This window comes from Camelus dromedarius, chromosome 21 (genome assembly GCF_036321535.1).
Source record: "Camelus dromedarius isolate mCamDro1 chromosome 21, mCamDro1.pat, whole genome shotgun sequence".
Classification (NCBI taxonomy): domain Eukaryota; kingdom Metazoa; phylum Chordata; class Mammalia; order Artiodactyla; family Camelidae; genus Camelus; species Camelus dromedarius.
In genome coordinates, this window is record NC_087456.1 from 33,877,531 (window position 1) to 33,897,765 (window position 20,235).

At 38.7% G+C, this 20,235-nt stretch overlaps 1 protein-coding gene across 1 annotated transcript in view; it reads right to left on the reverse strand.

The window, feature by feature from the left end:
• KCNT2 (potassium sodium-activated channel subfamily T member 2) overlaps nucleotides 1–20,235 on the reverse strand; it is a 172,798-nt gene that overhangs the window by 120,997 nt on the left and 31,566 nt on the right. The window contains exons 4-7 of the mRNA XM_031438358.2: nucleotides 19,190–19,354; nucleotides 17,163–17,299; nucleotides 14,516–14,579; nucleotides 48–156 (exon numbers count right to left, since the gene is read on the reverse strand). Of these exons, the coding sequence (XP_031294218.1) occupies nucleotides 48–156; nucleotides 14,516–14,579; nucleotides 17,163–17,299; nucleotides 19,190–19,354 (475 nt within the window). The remainder of the gene's footprint in view (nucleotides 1–47; nucleotides 157–14,515; nucleotides 14,580–17,162; nucleotides 17,300–19,189; nucleotides 19,355–20,235) is intronic.

Below are 20,235 nucleotides of genomic sequence, written 5' to 3' on the forward strand. Positions count from 1 at the left end.
CGGGGATTTGACAAAATTTAAAGGATCTCATTCGAGGCCAAACTTACCAGCAAATTTGATATGGAATTTATTTTCAGGCTTTAAGATCTGGACGTACAAAGGGCAATTTGGAGCAAAATCTTTTACAGCCCATGCTCTCAAAATTGTTTGGTGGTCCTGAAATGATAACATCATGAGATAAGTTGAAACAAGTATAGCATACAAAGCAAAATTCATCAATCAGTGTGTAAAATGGTCACATCCGCAGTTGAAAATGAGACATGATAATAATTCATTGTGAGGTCTTACTTTTAAAGGTAATTATTATTTCTATAAAAGAGAGCAAAAGCATCTAATTCAAGCAGCGCTAATTATCAGCACTTAGAAAATCAGCAGATATTACAATGGAAGTCTCTTGATAAGCTTAAAAATAATTTTCCCAGGAAATACTCGAGGGGCAGAAACCTTCAGAAATGCAGCACACCTGACTGCATGTAATAACAGTTTCCAGGGGGAAAAATAGGGACTTATAATAATTTTAACAACCTTAGAAAGGTTGGTAAAGGGAGAATGGCTGTAGTGACCATATGTGAGGAAAATACATTTCTTACTTATTTATATAACCGAAAAAATAAAAGGATTTTGATTCTGCATGTGCATGCTTATGTGTCTGTGTTGGAAGAAATCAATAACTCTCAGATACAAAAAAAAAAAACAACAAAAAAAGTTTTTCATAAAAGACGCTAAGACTGAGAAAGGTAGTGAAAATCATGCTTAACATGAAATTTTACATAGTGTCACCCCATAAATTATTACTTAATTAACTGAATAAATCAAAGCAAATTACAGTTGTCCCTCAGTTTCCAGGACTCCCTGTGGATAACAAAATACAAGGATGCTCGAGTCCTTTAAACAAATGGCTAGCACTTGCGTACAATCTATGCACCTCCTCTCATACACTTTAAATCATCTCTAGATTACTTATAATATTTAATGCAATGTAAATGCTATGTAAATAGTTGCCAGGTGGCATCAAATTCAAGTTTGCTTTTTGGAAATTTCAGGAATTTTTTTCCCCCAATATTTCTGAGTTACAGTTGGTTGAATTCTAGGATGCAGAACCCTTGGCTACAAGAAGCTGACCATGTTAGAGAAACATGCCACCCAGTTAGCCAATACATTTTATTTTTTTAATTGAAATACAGCTGATGTACAATATTATATAAGCTATAAGTATAAAACATAACAACTCATAATTTTTAAAGGTTATATTCCATTTATGGTTATTACAAAATATTGGCTATATTTCCCGTGTTGTACAATGTATCCTTGTAGCTGATTTTATATACAGCAGTTTGTACCTCTTAATCCCCTACCCCAATATTGCCCCTGCCCTACTTCCCTCTCCCCACTGGGTACCACTAATTTGCTTTTTTGTTATATTCACTACTTTGTTATATTTTTAGATTAAGTGATATCATACAGTATTTGTCTTTCTTTGTCTGACATTTCACTTAGCATAATATCCTTCAAGTCTATCCATGTTGTTGCAAATGGCAAAATATCATTTTTTTAAATAGCTGAGTAGTATTCCATTGTGTTATATGTATGTATACACGTATATACACATCTTCTTTACCCATTCATTTGATGATAGACACTTAGGTTGCTGACATATCTTGACAATTGTGAAAAATGCTGCTACGAACAATGATGTGAATGCAGCTTTTCAAATTAGAGTTTGGGGTTGTTGTTTGTTTGTTTGTTTGTTTTTGATATATACCTAGGCGTGGAATAGCTGGGTCATATGGTAGTTCTATTTCTAGTTTTTTAAGAAATCTCCATACTGTTTTCCACAATGGTTACACCAATTTACATTCCCACCAACAGTGTATAGCGGTTACCTTTTCCTCATATCCTTGCCAACATTTGCTGTCTGTGCTCTTTTTCATCATAGCTATTCTGACAACTGTGAGGTGATAGCTCACTGTGGTTTTGCTTTGTGTTCCCCTAATGATTAGTGTTGTTGAGCAGTTTTTCACGTACTTTTTGACCATCTGCATGTCCTCTAGCCACAGCAGTCAGGCAAGAAAAAGAAATAAAAGGAATCAAAATTGGAAAGAAAGAGGTAAAACTGTCACTCTTTGTAGATGACATAACTCTATACACAGAAAACCCTAAACACACCACCGATAACTACTAGAGCTTATCAGTGAATTTGGCAAAGTTGCAGGGTACAAATTAATATGCAGAAATCTGTTGCTTTTCTATATACTAACAATGAACTATCAGAAGGAGAAATTAAGAAACTAAACCCATTTACCATTGCATCAAAAAGAATAAAATTCCTAGGAGTAAACCAAATAAGGAAGTAATAGACCCATACATGGAAAACTCTTTTTTGATGAAAAGATATTGGGGAAAAAACACAAACAAATGTAAAGATATTCCATGGTCCTGAATTGGAAGAATTAATGTTAAAATGACCACATGACCCAAGGCAATCTATAGATTCAATGCAATCCCTATCAAAATACCGATGACATTTTTCACAGAACCAGAACAAACAACTTTAAAATTTGTATGGAAACACAAAAGACCTCATAAAACCAAAAAAAAAAAATCTTGAGGAAAATCGAAGCTGAAGGAATGAGGTTCCCTGACTTTAGGCTATACTACAAAGCTACAGTAATCAAAACAGTATGGTAATACCCCCCCAACAGACATATAGATCAATAGAACAGAATAGAAAGCCCAGAAATAAACCCACACATTTATGGTCAACTAATTTATGATAAAGGAGGCAAAGATATACAATGGAGAAAAGAAGGTTTCATCAATAAGCAATGCTGGGGAGACTGGACAGCTACAAGCAAAAGAAAGACATCAGAACAGCCTCCAACACTATATACAAAAATAAACTCAAAATGAATCCAAGACCTAAATGTAAGACTAGAAACCATAAAACTCTTAGAGGAAAACAAAGGCAGGACACTTTGATGTAAATCAGTATTATCTTGTGGGGTTTTAAAGCCATGGAGATAACTGACGCCTGACAACCCCAGCAGACAGGCCAGCAGAAGAGAAAGCAAAGGGCCTCATTTTAGAAAGTGGTATAATGTTCACTGAATTAGACTATAAAAAGCAAGTGAAGTGTAGGGTAGTCCCTCGGACAGTCACCAAAAAAAATTCAAAAGGCACTTTTAAAAAGCCAATAAGTATATTAACACGAATTCCAAAAAAAAAAAAAAGTCAAATTATTTTTTAAAAGAGTAGAAAAGAGGAAATAGGAACAAAAGTCAGTGGGAAAGAAACAGAAAACAATGTGGTTAGACTTACATCCAACCACATGAAGGATGACATGAAATGTTAATGGACCAAACATTCTGAAACATAAAGAAGATCCAAAAAAAGACAAAAAGATTCATCTATAAGCTATAAGAAGAAATGCATTTTAAATATAAAGTTACTGACAGGATAAAATAAGTAGACAATAATAAGAAAACGACACAATTTAAAAATGGGCAAAAGATCTGAAAAGGCACCTCACCCAAAACCAAGCACGGGTGACAAATAAGCACATGGAAAGATGCTCAACATCCTGTGTCATTAAGAGCTGCAAATTAGGACAATGAAACACCACAACCTACCTACTAGAATGACTCAGATCCAAAGCAGTGACAACACCACTCACTGGTGAGGAGGTGGAGCAGCAGGAAGTCTCATTTATGGCTCGTGGGAATGCAAGACAGCACCGGCACTTTGGAAGACAGTCGCAGCTTCTTACAAAACTAAACATATTCTGACCAAACAATCCAGCAATTAAACCCCTTGGCATTTACCCAAATGACTTATCCACACAAAAGCCTGCGTTTGAATGTTTACAGTAACTTTATTCATAACTGAATAAAGGACATAACCAAGACGTTCTTCAGTAGGGGACTGAATAAACAAACGTCCAGTCAATGGAATATTTATCAACAATAAAAAGAAATGAGCCGTCAAGCCATGAAAAAACATAGAGGAAACTCAAAGGAAACTCAAATGCATATTGCTAACTGAAAAGAGACAATCTGAAAAGGCTATGTACTGTATGACTCCAACTATATGGTATCTGGAAAAGGTAACAGTAGAAAAAGTAAAAAGTTCGGTGGTTGGTAGGGGCTTGGTGGAGTGGGGGCTGGGGGAGGGGTGAACAGGTGGGGTACAGGAGATTTTTAGGGCAGTGAAACTTTGCTGCATGAAATTGTAATGGCAGATACGTACACATGTGTCAAAAGCCACAGAATGTACAACAGAAAGAGTGAACCCTAATGTAAACTATGAACTTTAGGTAATAATAATTTATCAATATTTGCTCATCAATCGCATCACAAATGTACCACATTAATGCAAGATATTAATAACATGGGAAATTGGGGGGAGGTCACAGACATAAAAATCCTCTATATTTCTGGCTCCATTTTTCTGTAAACCCCAAACTTAAAAAAAAAATCAAGTCTATTAAAAAAGAAGTAAACAGTAAATTTGTAAATAAATTTGCTCTTACTTGTACTTCCTTGCTTTTAACAATGATCTCTCGGGGATTTTAATCCTACTCTGGTTTCTGAGAGCGCACTAATTCTTACTAACGTATAATGGCAAAAACCCGACTGCCTGTCTGAATTCCCAGGTATAACGTATTATCAGAATGTAGCCAGAAATTCTGAGACTCAGCACCAAGTCAACCATAATCAGTTCAAATGTCTCCTTTCTGTCTTCCCCTGTTGAGAGATAGAATCTATTTTGTACTATGCTTCTTGGAGTTAAAATCCTGGATTGTTTTCTAGTGCTTGTTGGCCTGAGTTCCAGTCATTTATTCAGAGCCCTACGTCCCTTAAACAGTGTCTTTTGCTTATTTAAGTCCCTCCCCAGGTTCTGGAGGAATCCGCCCTCAACACCAAACCCCACTCCAGGCTGCCACCCCCCTGAGTCTCCCTGATCTCCTTATTCTCCTTAACAAAGTTATGACCACAGTGTCTCAAGGTATCATAAAACTCACTGACAAATGCCAAATGAGTAATAATTAAAGTCATTCATAAAAAGTTTTGGCTATCTGGAAAGCATGTAACTGAAACCCAGTAATGATCATCTGTCAAGAATTTCCCAAAAGTTATTTCTGGAAGGATTAAAACATGAGTTACACAAGTGACCCCAGCGAGTCTCAGCAAGTTTGAAAGCCACAGTTTAAAATTCTGGAATTTTATGAATTGGTCAGAAAGATCTTTTTGAGACTACGGTAACCACTGGATTGAATAAAAAGCAAAATAAACTTGCAAAACCTCTCTAAAGAATTTAAGGTACATTTAAGTAAGGAATAAAACAATAGAATGATTATATGTTAAAGTGTTTCAATGCCCAAAATGGGTCCACTTAAAATAAAACAAACTTTTATTAAAAAAAAAAAAAAGCTTAAATTGTGAAAAATAGCAGAATGTGTCACCCAAAATATGCCTCTTTACATAAGGATTATTTTGAGCTGATTTTTCTTGAAAAAACGTAGACACAAGAGAAGCTCTTAAATCAGAGTAGAATTTATCCTTTTTTAAGGGAAACTTATATTCAAAAGGGAAATCTCCAATTGTAAGGGTATCTCTTTGTACCGAAAAGGAGGACTGGAAATCACTAGAAACGCTTCATCGACGGAGAAAGCACCAAATGTAAATCTGTGCAACCACCTCGCTGCACTTTCCTTGATGACCTCCCATAACCAGACTCCCACTGCCAACACCTCTCTTTTGTCTCCTGCTAAAGACAGTGTTCAAGGTGGCTTGGGCCGTTTTGGGGAGATTCACTCAGTTTTCCTGAGTATCTCCCATGCAGGCATGATATATACATGTTATTAAACTTCTGTTTGTTTTGCTCTTGTTAACCTGTCATTTATTACAGGGGTGACAGGGGTGGTGATGGCAGCCACAGAAGCTAGAATGTAGAGGAAAATTATTTTTCCACCCCTGTAATTGCAAACACTTTATTTCAGTTTTTTCACGCTGCCTGGAAGGGTCTTTCAGAGAAACTACTGGCTGAGTGCTCAGTGATTGTCTGCATTCTATTCTAAGATTCCATATATTCAAACTTACATGTAATAATCAGAAAAAAAGAAAGATCTTTGACATTTAAAAGGAAAGCTAACAGCAGAGTATAACTTTTTTTTTCTGAGAGTTACACTCCAAGTGTTTGGAGTTGGATGACGAAGATGGCCTTAAAGCTCCCCGAGGCTTGAATTTCTGATAGGTTCCTTCAAGAACATAGTCCTCTGACCTCCCTTCCCTAAAGCATTTACTTTCACCTCCCAGTCTCTGTGGGGGGAGGGGAGCCTACCTCTCCTAAAGCTCAGTTAGCAGATGACCGGCGTACTCACACTGACCAGCCTCCCCAACCCAGTATTTTCCACCAGCTTCCCCCAGAGCATAAGATTCCTCCAGCCTTTGGTTTCAGGAATTGAATTCAATCCCTCTCCCCTGGGCAACAGCCTTCAGTAAAGTCTTAATTTCCTGTTTAACCCTGTCCAGTAGAATTCTTCTTTGACACAGACAGAGTAGGGTATAAACACGAGGTCTGTGAGCTACCGCCCCATGCTCCTGAGAAGGTTAAATAAAACAGCTAACTTGAGCTTTGGTTTGCTCATCTATAAAATGGAGCTCGTAAGAACTTCCTCGCAGGGCTGTGAGAACTACATCACATACGTAATAGGTATAAATATATATAAAAATGGTCTCTGACCTGTAATTGACATTTAAGTGATGGCTAATAAAAGTTAGTTATTTTCTTTTTTTATTTCTAGGAAGAGAGACATCGAAAAATCAATTGTGACCCCAAAAAGCTAAAGGAGCAAAGCACACAGAGTTTGGTTTTTTTCAGAAGCGGATCACTTAGGTAAACACTCATAGGCCTAGTTCAGCTAAGAAAATCAAACTCCTCACCACTGCCAAGAAAGGCTATCCAGAGGGTAAATTAATGATGACGCGTGTGTTAGAATGACTCGGGGAAGAGACTTAGCTTTGTGCAAGTCTTCAACAGTAGGAGCACATCAGCTGATAGACTGAGTGAACGTCTTAGACGTTCAAAAGTAAAGTGTCTGCACCTTTCAAAACAGATCACAATATAAATTACTAATATTGGTCCAATGACCACAACGTAAGTTACTAATACTGGTCCAATGACCAATATTCAGTCCAAAGTATTTGAAACATTCTTTTCTTATTTGAACACATCTTTCACTTGGTTTGCAGAGCCCCACTCTCTGTTGGCCCTCTTTGTTACTTTGCTGGATCCCTCTCCTCTTCATGACCTCTAAATAACGGGCGGTACCTGGCTTCAGTGCAAACACTCCTCCTTGCTAGTTACATGCAAACTCTATGTGGTTCCCCCCAGTCCTGTGGCTTTAAAATACACCTGTATGAGGACGACTCCCAAATTCACATCTTCAGCTTAAACACTCATTTGAAGCCCAATGTGTGCATGCAGCTACCTGCTTAGTATTTCCAGTTGGGTACCTCACAGACATTTCAAAATCTATATGCTTAACGTGTGGTTGATTTTCTTCCCCAATCTGCTTCTCCTGAATCATTCCAATAATCTGTGTCTCCCCAATCATTCCAATGTCCATAAATGTCAACGTACTATTCCAAGTTCACATGACCCAGGACTGACTCTGTCTTCTCTGTTTTAAAACTCACATCCACTGTATCGACGAGTTTCAAAAATGCCCCACAAGTGGCGCTTTCAACATCTCCACTGCGAGGTCACTGGCTGCTCACCGCAGTGACCCTTCTTGGCTTCTAACTGGTCACCCTTCTTCAGTCCTCTCTCTGGTCCCTCCCACATGCACACTTTTCTCTGCACGGCAACCAGTGTGATCTTTTAAAATGTAGGACAGGTCACGGTACCGTCTACACAAATCCTCTATTCAAATCTTTCTTCAACTTCTCTCTCTCCTCTTCCATTTTACTTTAAGGGGCAAGGAGAAACCAGGCTGCTCCTTCAACGCTTTGCCCAGAAATCCCCTCAACCGAAATAGCCAAGTTCATCACTCTCCAATTCTACTTTTTCTCCAACAAAACACAATTCAGCCAAGTCCTCTGCCACTTTATACCGAGGACCATCCTTCCTCCAGTTTCCAATGGCACGTCCCCCACTTCTGTCTGAGACTCGTCGGGAGCACCTTTAACGTTCAGAATTCCAGCAACGTCCTGTTCATGGTGACAAACCATGTCTTGACATGGTTTCAAGACAGTATGCACTTTTTCTACACATGCCTCTTTTCTTTCTGAACCTTCCCAATTCACCATTAGTGTCTGTAGTTCTACCAGAAAGGTCTTCAAAGCAATCTAAGCTTGTTCAATCATTCACCAAAAAACTTTTCTACCGGCTACCCATTGGTCGACTCTAAAGCCCCTCCCATATTTTTAGGTATTCGTTACAGCAGCATTCTGCTTCTAGAACTAAGGCTACCATAACAAACTACCACGAAGCAGGAGGCTTACACAACAACAACAGCAACAACAACAACAACAACAACAACATGTACTGCCTGACAATTCTCAAGGCAAGAATTCCAAAATCACAGCATTAACAGGGTGGATTCCTCTGGAGGGCTGTGAGGGGATGTGTTCCAGGCTTCTGTCTGTGGCTTGAAGATAGCTTAGTTCTGCTGATACAACACTGTTTCTCTCTGTTTGTCTCCAAATTTCCCCTTCTTGTGAGGACACGAGTCATCCTGGATTAAAGCCAACGCTAATGAACTTGTTTTAACTTGATTATCTCTGCATGATCAGGTCTGATCTACTAGGGGTAGGACTTCAAGATAACAATTTGGAGGGCAGGGAACACAATCCAACCCAAACGAGCTCGTAATTTAGCAGTGGGTGCTGGCTCTGTAGTTAGGGGGAAGCATCAAGAATGAAGTGATAAAGCATCCCAAGAAAAGTACCTTGGGTGTCATTGATATTTAAAGTGTTACAAAGAAATAAGTATCTTTAAAAGAAAGTTAAAAAAAAATAGCCTAAGAATTAAGAATAGTACAAAGGGTGAGGACACAAAAGCAACTGGAGAAGAGAATGACATTAAGGAGAAAAAAGGTGCCAATGATAATCGAACAAAATAGGGCAAACGAGTAAGATAAAAATAAAAAGTGATCTTTACCAGGGGACATTTGGTATTCTTGGAAAGAAGAGCTTCAGTGATACGGATGGAGTGTAAGTTGAAATGGGGAGTCTAAGGAGGTCATAAGTTTGAAACAGTGAGTGTTGCTTTCTTCAAGAAGTTGGACAAGAAGAGGAGAAAGAAAGGGTAATACCTGTGGGAAGAAAAGTAGTTTGAAGGAACAGGTACCATAAACATATTCTAATGAAATAAGAACACGCTGTTGTTTTATGTGTTCTCTATTTTAATAATTAACGAGCTTTATATGGAAACTGGAAAAAATATTGCAGTGCATTGTATATATGAATTTACATACAACATAATGTATATGTGCAGTCAAACTGTAATAATTCTACCTAATAAAACAGAAGAAGAAAAAAATTTAGTGAGCTTTATGATTATACTTTAAGTTAATCTTTCAAATTTTTTCATTAATGATTCAATCTAGAAGGTCAACCTTCCCTAACATTTCATAAGCCTCCTCCCCATTGTCCTCTCCTAAGTCCTCATCACTATCTAGCCTTCTGCTCATGGACTTACTTAATTAGCACACTGACTGCCACTCCTGCTAGCAGGTCAGCTCCGCGAGGGCAGCGGCTTACGGAGCTGCCATGTTCATCAACGCACCTTCATTTGGTTCATCAGTGCTTGGACCACAGAACAGACAATAAATACTCAGTGAACGAATTAACAGTTAGACATGGTGCTAGTGTTATACGAGGCACTTTTTTTTCTTGTGTAAAACGCCACACTCAGGTCAAAGAAGGATACAAAGGATCCTGCTTTGAAGAATGTCAATTAACCCCATACATAAGGGAAGCCAAATGGACTAAGACATATAAACTATATGTAAAAATGTAAATAATAAATCTACATAAGATAGAATAATAAGTGTAAATGGCAAATCTACAATAAACAGTAACCAAAACTACATAATGAATGGTAACAGATACCTACAACGTACAGCTGATTTTAAAAATTTGGCAGGGGATGGAGGGCAGGAAACAACACAACAAAGGAACAGGAAAATGTAACCAAAGTGATCGCTGGCTCTTCAGTGAACTGTGAGCACACAATCACAAAATTCTAAATGTTTACTGAGTTCAATATTTAGAGTCTATCAACAGATAACAGCACAAGATTTAGTGTTGGTTACAGGACAAAAGGTAAATGGTACCGTCTTCAATGCAAAAATGAAAATACAAAAGACCAAAATGGGATAATGGAAAATTGGGAATGAAAGCTGAAGGAAATTAGAGGGAAATAAAAGTCATTTTCTTACAACAGAGATACAAAATATATGATCAACAATTTAATGAACTGAAGTAAATGCATTCTTTTAAGGGACAGATGAAGGATGAGAACAAACAATTAATGCCTGAAATGTTATTCTGATCAGAATTTCGAACACTGGAACCACTTTTATTGACAAATGTGTAACCCCCTTGACCCAGAAGCTGTTATCACCGAGGGAAGCAGTTTGCTACAAAAGAAGACGTATTGGAACTGAACTGACCTGGGCAGAATCCAGGCTCTGCCACTCTGGGAAGTCTAGTTAACAACTCTGACCTATAAAACATTTGTTCTCTCGTTTGTCAAACAATAGTGAGGAGGAAATGACATAAATACACAAAACGCCCGACCATATGAAAGCTACTCACTAAATGTCAAATCTGCTTGATTCCTTTTTCATCTGTTTTATTAAATGCCCTTGAAAAACTGAGCTAAACTGTGTATACCAGCAACAGCAATATTGACTAAAATGCCAATCCTATAGAAACATGCAAGATTTGTGTAGAAAATTAGCATTACAATATTAGAACATTTTAAAATGTTATCTTCTTAAGGAAAAACTGGACATTTTCTTTAAAAAGCAGGTATCGCAGGCTTCCTTCTTTTCAGTTTCCCGTCTTCTGATTAGAGGTCGGTGATGACTTTGGTGAGATCAATATTCAGCGTTCACATTATCGTGACTATTCTTCATAGTGAACACTGGTGAATGCTACAATGGTATCTGCAATCTTGAACGCCCTCTTTTCCTCTGGAGGCAGTATCTGTCACTTCTGGCATTTGCTTGATGTTTTCCTCACTCATCGCTGATTCAGCATCTGCCGTATCAGTTTGCTAGGGCTGCTGTAATAAGGCGCTCCAGGGTGTGTGGCTCATTAAGCACCAGAAATTCATGCTGCTTTAGTTCCGGAGGCTTGAAGTCCAAGATCAAAGTGCCGGCAGAGTTCGTTTCCTCTGAGGACCCTCTCCCTCTCCCCTTGGCTTGCGGACGCTGCCTATTGGCGGCTCACACACACCCCTGGTGTCTCTCTGGCACCCTAATCGCCTCTCCCTATAAGGAAGCCAGTCAGACTGAACTAGGGCCCACCCTAATGACCTCGTGTTAACTTAGTTACTGTTCTAAAGGCCCTATCTTCAGATACAGTCGCATTCCGAGCTATGACCTAGGGTGGGGGTGGGGAGACGGGGCTTCAGTGAGTCCGAAGGGGACACAGTGCAGCCCCCCTCTGCCCAGAGGTGGCAGCTGGTTCTCCTTACTTTCGACCACATCAGACACTGATCCCATCTTTCTCCAGAAGCGGCCCTGCCTTCTGGCACTCAGAGTCTTCGCTCAGCTGTTGTCCTGGAACCTGCTTTGATCCAGACCCGGGAACCCCCACTGCCTCCCCTGAGCTGTCTTCACCCACCCCCTGGTTTTGATGAAAAGCACCTCCCAGCAGCTTCCTGAGAACGGTGTGTCTCTGAACGTCTTTAATATCTGTAAATGTCTATCTTCCCACTTGACAAATTTTGCCAGGATACAGAATTCCAAGTGGAAAAGCATTTCCCCTCAGAATCTTGAAAGCACTGACCCACTGCCTTCGGGTTTTACTGCTAAGTCCGAAAACCTCATCCTCCATCCTTGGTTATGAATGTTTTCTTCTTCTACTTTACCTTCTCTTCATTTCATTCTTTTCTTTGTCTTTCTTCATCTTATCCCAGTCTCTCAAACAGTAGGTCTTTTTGAGTCATTATCCTGTCATAAGTGGGCCTTCACACTTTGACAATTTTTAGGCTGAGAGATCTGATTGCATCATATCTCTGGTAATAATTTCTCCCATCATTTTCCAGATCCCCTTCCTTAAATTCTTACTATATGGATATTGTTTCTTCCTGAATAACCCCTTCAATTTTCTCATGTTTTGACTCCCTATTTCTATTATTTAGTTTTATTGGTCATTTTATTATTCTGCATTCTTTCAACGTCCTTAGATTTATCTTCTAAACCTTATATTTAATTTTACATTTGTTACCCTGTATTTAATTTTCAGAGCTCCTTTCGGTTCACTGACTCTTTCTTGTTTTTTTTGTTTTGTTCTATAGCCTATTATTCTGGTTTTATATATGTACACTCTTCTCATCTTCTCAATTACTAAATTACTAAAAATAGGAGATTTATTATGCATCTGCTTTCCAGCTTCCAAACTTGTATTAGCGTCATCTCATCTGCCATCTCCTGTGCCCTCAGGAGTGAAGTCTTTTATTCATTTCCTGTCCATCTAGTAGAGCGTCAGGAGGAAATGGAATGCATTTGTTTAACTGAAAGCTCATATGTTCACATTGTAAAAGGTACTCTAAAAGATATTGTGTGTTTATTTCCTAATGTTTACACCTCCCACCCCTTACATAGACACCGGAGGACTGCAAGTATCTGGAAACCAAGTTACCACTTGAGGGACACAAGATTCACAATTGCAAAAGTTAAATAATTACAGAAACATAAGGTAGAAGATGTTCCGTTCAAGTTCACTGACTCTGGGAATATGTTTGGAGCACCTAACGTGCCGGCTCAGTTGAAACAGTTCTTCAGTGGACTGAGGAAAGTCTGCTCTGAATTAAGACAGTGGTTGTGCAAGAGGGAACACATGAATTTGAAAACACACATATTTTAAAGAGAGATATATTACAAATTTTGCAATCACTGGTTTGGTCTCTGCCCTTGAATCTGTTTGTTGAAAGTACCCTAAACTGGGTGGCTTAATGGAAATTTATTGTCTCAATGTCCTGGAGGCCAGAAGTCTAAAATCAAGGTGTTGTAAGGCTAGTTCCTTCTAAGGGCTGTGAGGGAAGGATGCGTTCCTGGCCCCTCTCCTTGTTTAAGGAAGACGGTCCCAATGTACACATGCCATCCTCTCTGTTATTTGACTGTCACCAAATTTCCCCATTTTACAAGGACACTACTCATATGGGATTAAGGTCTACTCTAATAAACTCAGTATAACTTGATTATCTCTGTTAAGACCTTATTGCCAAGAAAGTACACATGATGAGGTACTGGACGTTTGGACTTCAGCATAGGAGATCTTGAGGAACACCACTCAACCCATAACAGCCCCTTTCAAATGAAGGATGAGTAAGTGGGTTTAAAAGTGAGTAAAAAGTTTAGGTAAATTTGAGCAAGGACAACACAAAGCCTGCCACATTCAGAACTTGCAGTCCTAAAGGAAGGTAATAGAGAATGCTTATTAAATGCCCCAGAAAAGTGCCAATCACATCCCTAAGAGACCCATACATACTCTCCCTTTCCCCAGTCACCTCAGAAGCCACAAAGGTTCTCATCTGTGCACCACACGTATGACCAGAGATGGACTGACTCACTGGCTTAGAAACACAGGCGTTAATAGTACATATTCAATGTAAAATAGTAAAGTACTTTTTAAAAAGCAATAAAATGAAAATGCAGTTTAAAAAGGAGAAGGCATAATTTGGTAAATTATACCATTTAATTTAATTGCAAGTTTATAGAACTTTAGACCTAAAAAGTACATCACGGAGAGCAGATAAGTGAAAGATGGCCAAAGTAGGAGCAGCTTCCACATCACCTGGGGAGCTTTCAAAAATACACAGACTGTCAAGCCTCACCCCGTATATCCTGAATAGAACTTTCCCAAATGCACATTTTATTCTTAGAAACTCTCCAACCGATTGATGCAAACTGCCTGGTCCATCTGCCTTGTTTTTGAGTTGCGGAAACTGAGATCATTCTAACAAAATTACATAGCATAGGATATATTTAATTAAAAATGATCGAGTTCTGTCTATACATGACTCATTTCATTTTGATCAACAGAAACCCCAAGGATTAGTAGAAACTACTTCAAGAAGACTTTTGTGCACACGGTCAGCGATGGAACTATTCTTCTATTACAGTAAGACAACTGAGACACTTGCTTCCCTTTAGTAAAATTTTCAGGTCACTAATATTGAATGTTGGCAAACTAACAAAAAAAAAAAAAAAAAAAGAAAAGAAAAAGAAATCTAAGAAGAAAAGCACAATTTCCTAAAAGAGCTTTTAGAAACTTACAGATGACGTCCTGTCTACTTCACAGCGGCTGCTCAGAATGAAACAGGCCTCGGCATCGTCCATCCTAAAAGCAGATGAGAAAACAGAATCATGGCACACTGGCACGGCTCGCATCATCTGAAACACAGGATGCCAGTGCGTAGCCCAGCGCATGCAAGGTACACGTAAACCACGAACAGCCTTAATCTTGAGTGAAGGCTGGATTTCTAGCAGATCATGGCTGTATTTGACTCTGAACAAAATAACTTGTTGAACTGGTGATAGAACTCAACAGTTTATAATGATAGGAGTTGAAAAAGCCAAGTTTTATTTTCTCTTTTATCATAAAATATGTATTTTTTTCGTATATGTGGTTTGTGTAAATGAAGGGAGCTGTATTAGCCTTTCGTTTTGACTGACTGCGTTTTGGCTGCAAGGCCTCAATAAAAGTAAAAGAGAGGAAACAAAGTTGCTCAGTACATTTATATTTCCTAGAGATGAATCGTCCTCTTGCTCCAAACCCCTGCCCTTCATGCTAAAGTTCTACATTTCTTCAATGTACTAAACAGTAAGCCCGTTTCAGTGCTTGATAAATAGTGTTCTAAAAACACAGAACTGTCTGTTTTCAAAAGGAGACATTATTTATCTTTCTGGTTCATCCTGATAAGAGAAATTTTTCTCCAAAATATTTTCTATGGAGAAAAAAGATGAAAGTCCTTGGAATTAGACCAAACCAAACAGTTCTGGGAAAATGTGAAGCAGCCACGGTTATTAAGATAATATGAACATTGTACAACATTTTCTACACATCATCTTCAACAGAGTATTTCAGAACTCATGCAACGGACCTTTGGAACTGGCCTGGAGAAAGCTACTCCCTGTTTCTTGTGTGGGGAAGTGTGTTGAAGAATGTATTTGTTAACGGTAAGTCCCAAATCTTTATGTGATATTAGGATAAGAAATGAACATAAAAATGGATACTCTGTGCCTCTACCCTCTTTTTTAACCCAGCTTTTTGAGAATTACGACCTCTACGACCCTATGACCTCTTAATTATCCACACTCTCCTGTTTCATTCCTTCGGAGGAATGCTTCTTGTAAATGTGACTGATTTTGCTAAGAAACCATTATTAATACTATTCACACTAAACAAGTTGTGCTAATCCTAGGCAGTAACTAGCTAAGATACGAATGGCTAAATCTTAATAGCTTAGGTTAATTTATTAGGTAGTCAAAAGCCTTCATTTATCACACAAACTCATGTTGAGCATAATATGAGCACCACCCATTCTTATCCTGTGAAGAACTCGACTCATTACAATAAATTAAGCATACTGATTATCTATGCAGATGAAAATAAAGATCCAAATTATATTAGTGTCCATGCAACTATTTCTTTCCAGGTCCCAAGTAATGAGGACGGATGTCAAGCAGCTAGCAGACACCCAGCGCTGTGTTTGGCGTGTGGCCCCGGGAGAACGTGACCCACTACAGCACTGTGACGGGCACACTGAGCACACGGGAAGCGTTAATCCACCACGAACACTAACAGTCTCTCAAAGACCTCTCACTTTCCAGTTATGTGCTATTCATTATATTCTGATAACTGCTACTGAATTTTTTGTTTCGGAGGTTATTAAGTTATTTTTAAAATCGCAGTTAAATTGACCTATTACGTAAATCAAAAGTAATGTCAACTTTTCTGTCATGGTCTATCTAGTCATCTTTTGCAGGATTAAGCAGCAAAAGGAGTTTGGGAATTTTCTTCCGTTCGTTTCCTCCCCCACATACACACAAACACAAACACAGAGAACATGCACCCGGGCGCACACTAACTCACGTACTCAGGCCATCTGGAAAAAAGCAAAACAATGACGAAGATAAAACACTTGTGCTAGGAAATTCATGGAAGAGACCTTTACATCTAAAAGAGTGTGTGGGACAACTCAAGGATAAACACGAAGGCATGTTTAAAACTTGAAAAGCAAAAGAAAACATCGAGCGAGGCCACCTCCGCTAGGGATCTCGTCTGGCTTCTGAAACTAAGGGTGTTGTTTTGCAGACGCCCCGATTCCCTCGTGTCTACAGTCTAACCAGCCACACTCTCGCTCGGCTCCTGTGGAGGGGCCCCCGTTGACCTGTGACAAACGTGTAAGACTATGCCACCTTTAGGCTGGGTGGGCTGGCACCTGTGCCACAAGAAGAGAGCAACTGAGACCTCTGAGCCCTTTCCAAGACCTCCAGCCCCCAGAGAGTCTTTCATCTCAGACGCCATGCAACACAAATGTTACCTGCCCAGTGCACAATATGAACTCTTTAAAATGTAAACCCTGATTCAAACTGCTATGGCATTTCATATAACGTTCAGCCCAAGATTTTTATTTGCAGAATATACACAGTATCCAGGGACTTGGAGACGACTCTGGCAGTGAGACTGGATAGCTCAGCTCACCCCCAATAGCTTGGAATCATTACACCAGGCATGGAGAACGAGGAGCAGATATGCTGATTTCCTATTTTTAACCTTTCAATTTAATCGGCAGTGGGGCTAACGCACAAGTTCGTATTCAAAAATACTGAAACACATCCTGCAACACTGAAAATTGCTATGATTTGGAAGAGAGAAAAAATATGAAAACACTGCAAGATGGAAGACAGAGCTACTTACTTTGCTCTCAAAAGATCCTGATCTTTCAGGGCTGAACCTTGAAGGTAGATAACTCTTTGCGACCACATTGGAATCTGAAGTACTCTCCGAACCTGCACATCCATCTCAGTAGGACACAGAATCACCACATAATAATCCTATTCCAAACACAGTGAGCCAAGGGGTAGAAACAATAATGCTTCGTTTTACACCAGGTAGGCAAAGAGAGTATCTAAGAACATCTTGAAATAAGATAAAATAGAAATGAACTCCTGCTAACAAATAAAAGTTGGCATTTAAAACCTGGGCATATGTTAAATACCACGCCACTGCAATAAGCATAAAAGACATGTAAAAATCTCACAAGCAATGGACTCAGGCTGGAATTCTTCAATCTTGTTAGTACCATGAAGAGGAGGCAATCAGCACTTAGACTCAGCACACGTTTCCAGCCTGTGAAGTTTTCAGTTATGATTTCAGGCTGATTCTAAAGTATAAATTGCATTCCAGGCAGAAGTGCTGAAGGATCCATTCATACATCAGATTGTTACTTTTAGAATAAAAACTCTGATGGTGATGTATATTATTGTAAACTGATCACAGTGGAAACATTTCTGATGAATATCTGAATAGAAAATGACTCACAAACCTATTGAAAATACAGACAAAGCATACAAAAATGTTTGAGATCAAAATAGTTCAAAATAATGGTCCTTGGGGGAAAATACAAAGTTACTCTTAGTGACAAAATGGTATAAAACAACTGATCTACAGGAATTCAAATGATCTGATAACAGTCACCACTTTATCAGTCTAAAATACATCCAGTGACAATTGCTGGACTTTGAAGAATTCTCCATATTAATGTTAGACAAAATAAATCACTAGGGATCAAAATTTGGGGGGATCAAATTTTCCCCAAAATAGAGTTCCTTTGTGGGTTATAACAAGCATCCAAAATTATTTAATATTAATAATAACATACCCAACAAATAAATATGTAGTTCCTCCAAAACATGCAAACTGATTTATACAAAAACAAAAGAATGCATTACATAAGTATCACTTCGATTTTTTTTATTTTTTTTTAAATTTTTTTAATGAAGGGAGGTAATTAGATTTATTTATTTAGTAGAGGTACTGGGAATTGAACCCAGGACCTCATGCATGCTAGGCATGCACTCTACCACCGAGCTATACCCTCCCCCCACTTAGATATTTTTAAATCCAAAAAACAGTATTTAAAAAGTGCTCTAAAATATTCATGGAAAAAATTCTCTTTATGTGAGTGAGAGATAATTAGATGTACTTAGTACTGTCTTGACCTCAGGATTGTCCAGCCTGTTGACACAGATTTCTCGAGGAAATACAAGAAACTCAGGTAGCTCTTTGCCGTCTGTGCTGCGCTAAGTGCATTAGGCAGGAAAGGAGGTCACCTGCATCTGCCCCGGCGCGGCGCCGTGGCAAGGGCAAGAAGCGCCTGGGGGCTTTTTCTGCATACACAGAAAAAGAGATTTTTCTGAATTAACGATCTCAATTCAGCTAGTTATTGTCCAAATTATGTTCCTGCATTAACACTGTAAATTAGACCTAGTTACGTTCCAGGAAACAAAAGGAAAAGAATGGAACTTCCAGATTCCACACTTTCATCAGCATCACTTGACAAAACTCTGAAATATCCAAGTGAGCAGATGATATTGAGATGAATTTTTCATTGTTTTATTATATTTTATGTTAAATTTGACTGTTTCATAGAAATATCGTTTATGCATTACCCAAGGGAGGAAAAAAAAAGCAATCGTTTTAATTCAAAGAAAACCTGTCTTTGTAGCAGAAATGTAGTTCCATCTGTCTTTCAGTATAGATACAGAAGGAAACTTAAAATACTGTGTTTCCCTTGAGCATTTGTCCTATGTGCCTTGTTCTATCTGTCATTCTTCATTTACTCTTTCTAAATTTGAGTGCGTAAATAAAAACCCTTCAGAACACAGGCGGCACCATCAGTGACTTTGACAATATGTTAGCAGGTATGACCCATTTAAAGGTACCTGCAGTCTTGGATGAGCGTAGAATTCATTTAAGAAGTCCATGAGCAAATCAATCTTCAGTGAGCTGACACACAGAACAACATGCTTTTCCGTTTGAGCTCTGTGTCTACTGTAGTTTCCACCTGACTTTTGTCTCTCCATCCACAAATAGGCCAGCTGTTCAAACTGTAATGCATTTTCCACATGTGAGTGAAAAACACTGGACATGAAAATAAAAATCAATGCAACGCATCTATTGTTTACTACGCATGCTCAATTTCTTAGACGAAACTCTTTGCATTTCAAATGATCACTGTTCCGTTCAACAAGAGACTTTTTGTAGGATTGCTGTAGAGCCTGCTAATGCCTCCCACGGCCTTCAGGTCTTTAAGGAAACATATCAATATGATTTTCCTATGGAATCGTAACTGGGCAGTAAGGTTTATGTCTCTGCGTTAAGTCCAGTAGAATATGGAGCTATGTACATTATGCACTGAGTCAAAGAGAAAAGAATCACTGGAATTTCTCCCACATTCTTCTGTCAACTTCAGCCTACATCTCATGCAAGTGGGGGACACCCTTACCAGACACGCAAGGCCACATTCTGGGTATATAGTAGCTGGTACGTAAGGGAGGTAGAGGGTATAGGGGAGGGGTGTCATTAAGGATGACATTGCATGGTTGGTCAGGGGCAGGAAGATCATTTTTATCCCTGCGTAAAGTGTATTTAGACACACTGTGGCCAATGGCCGTACAGTGAAATACACAAGTTTGATTTGTATTGGCCATATCCTGTTTCTGACCCGCCCTCCCATGGACACCCAGAGTTCATGGTAGAAAAAAGCTGAAGGTTGCCTCTATGTAACTTTAGTCTCATTTTATATCCCTCTACTGTGTCCTTATCCATTCTCCAAAATGCTGCATAGTAGCAACGTTTCATCTTCAGATTTTGTTTTAGTTGTCCAACATATGCAATCAATTTTTATTCATTACAACATATGGCTTTTAGATTTATTTTCAAGAATCAAGAGAAATCAACTCTTCACAAGTTTATTTCCTTGAGCTAT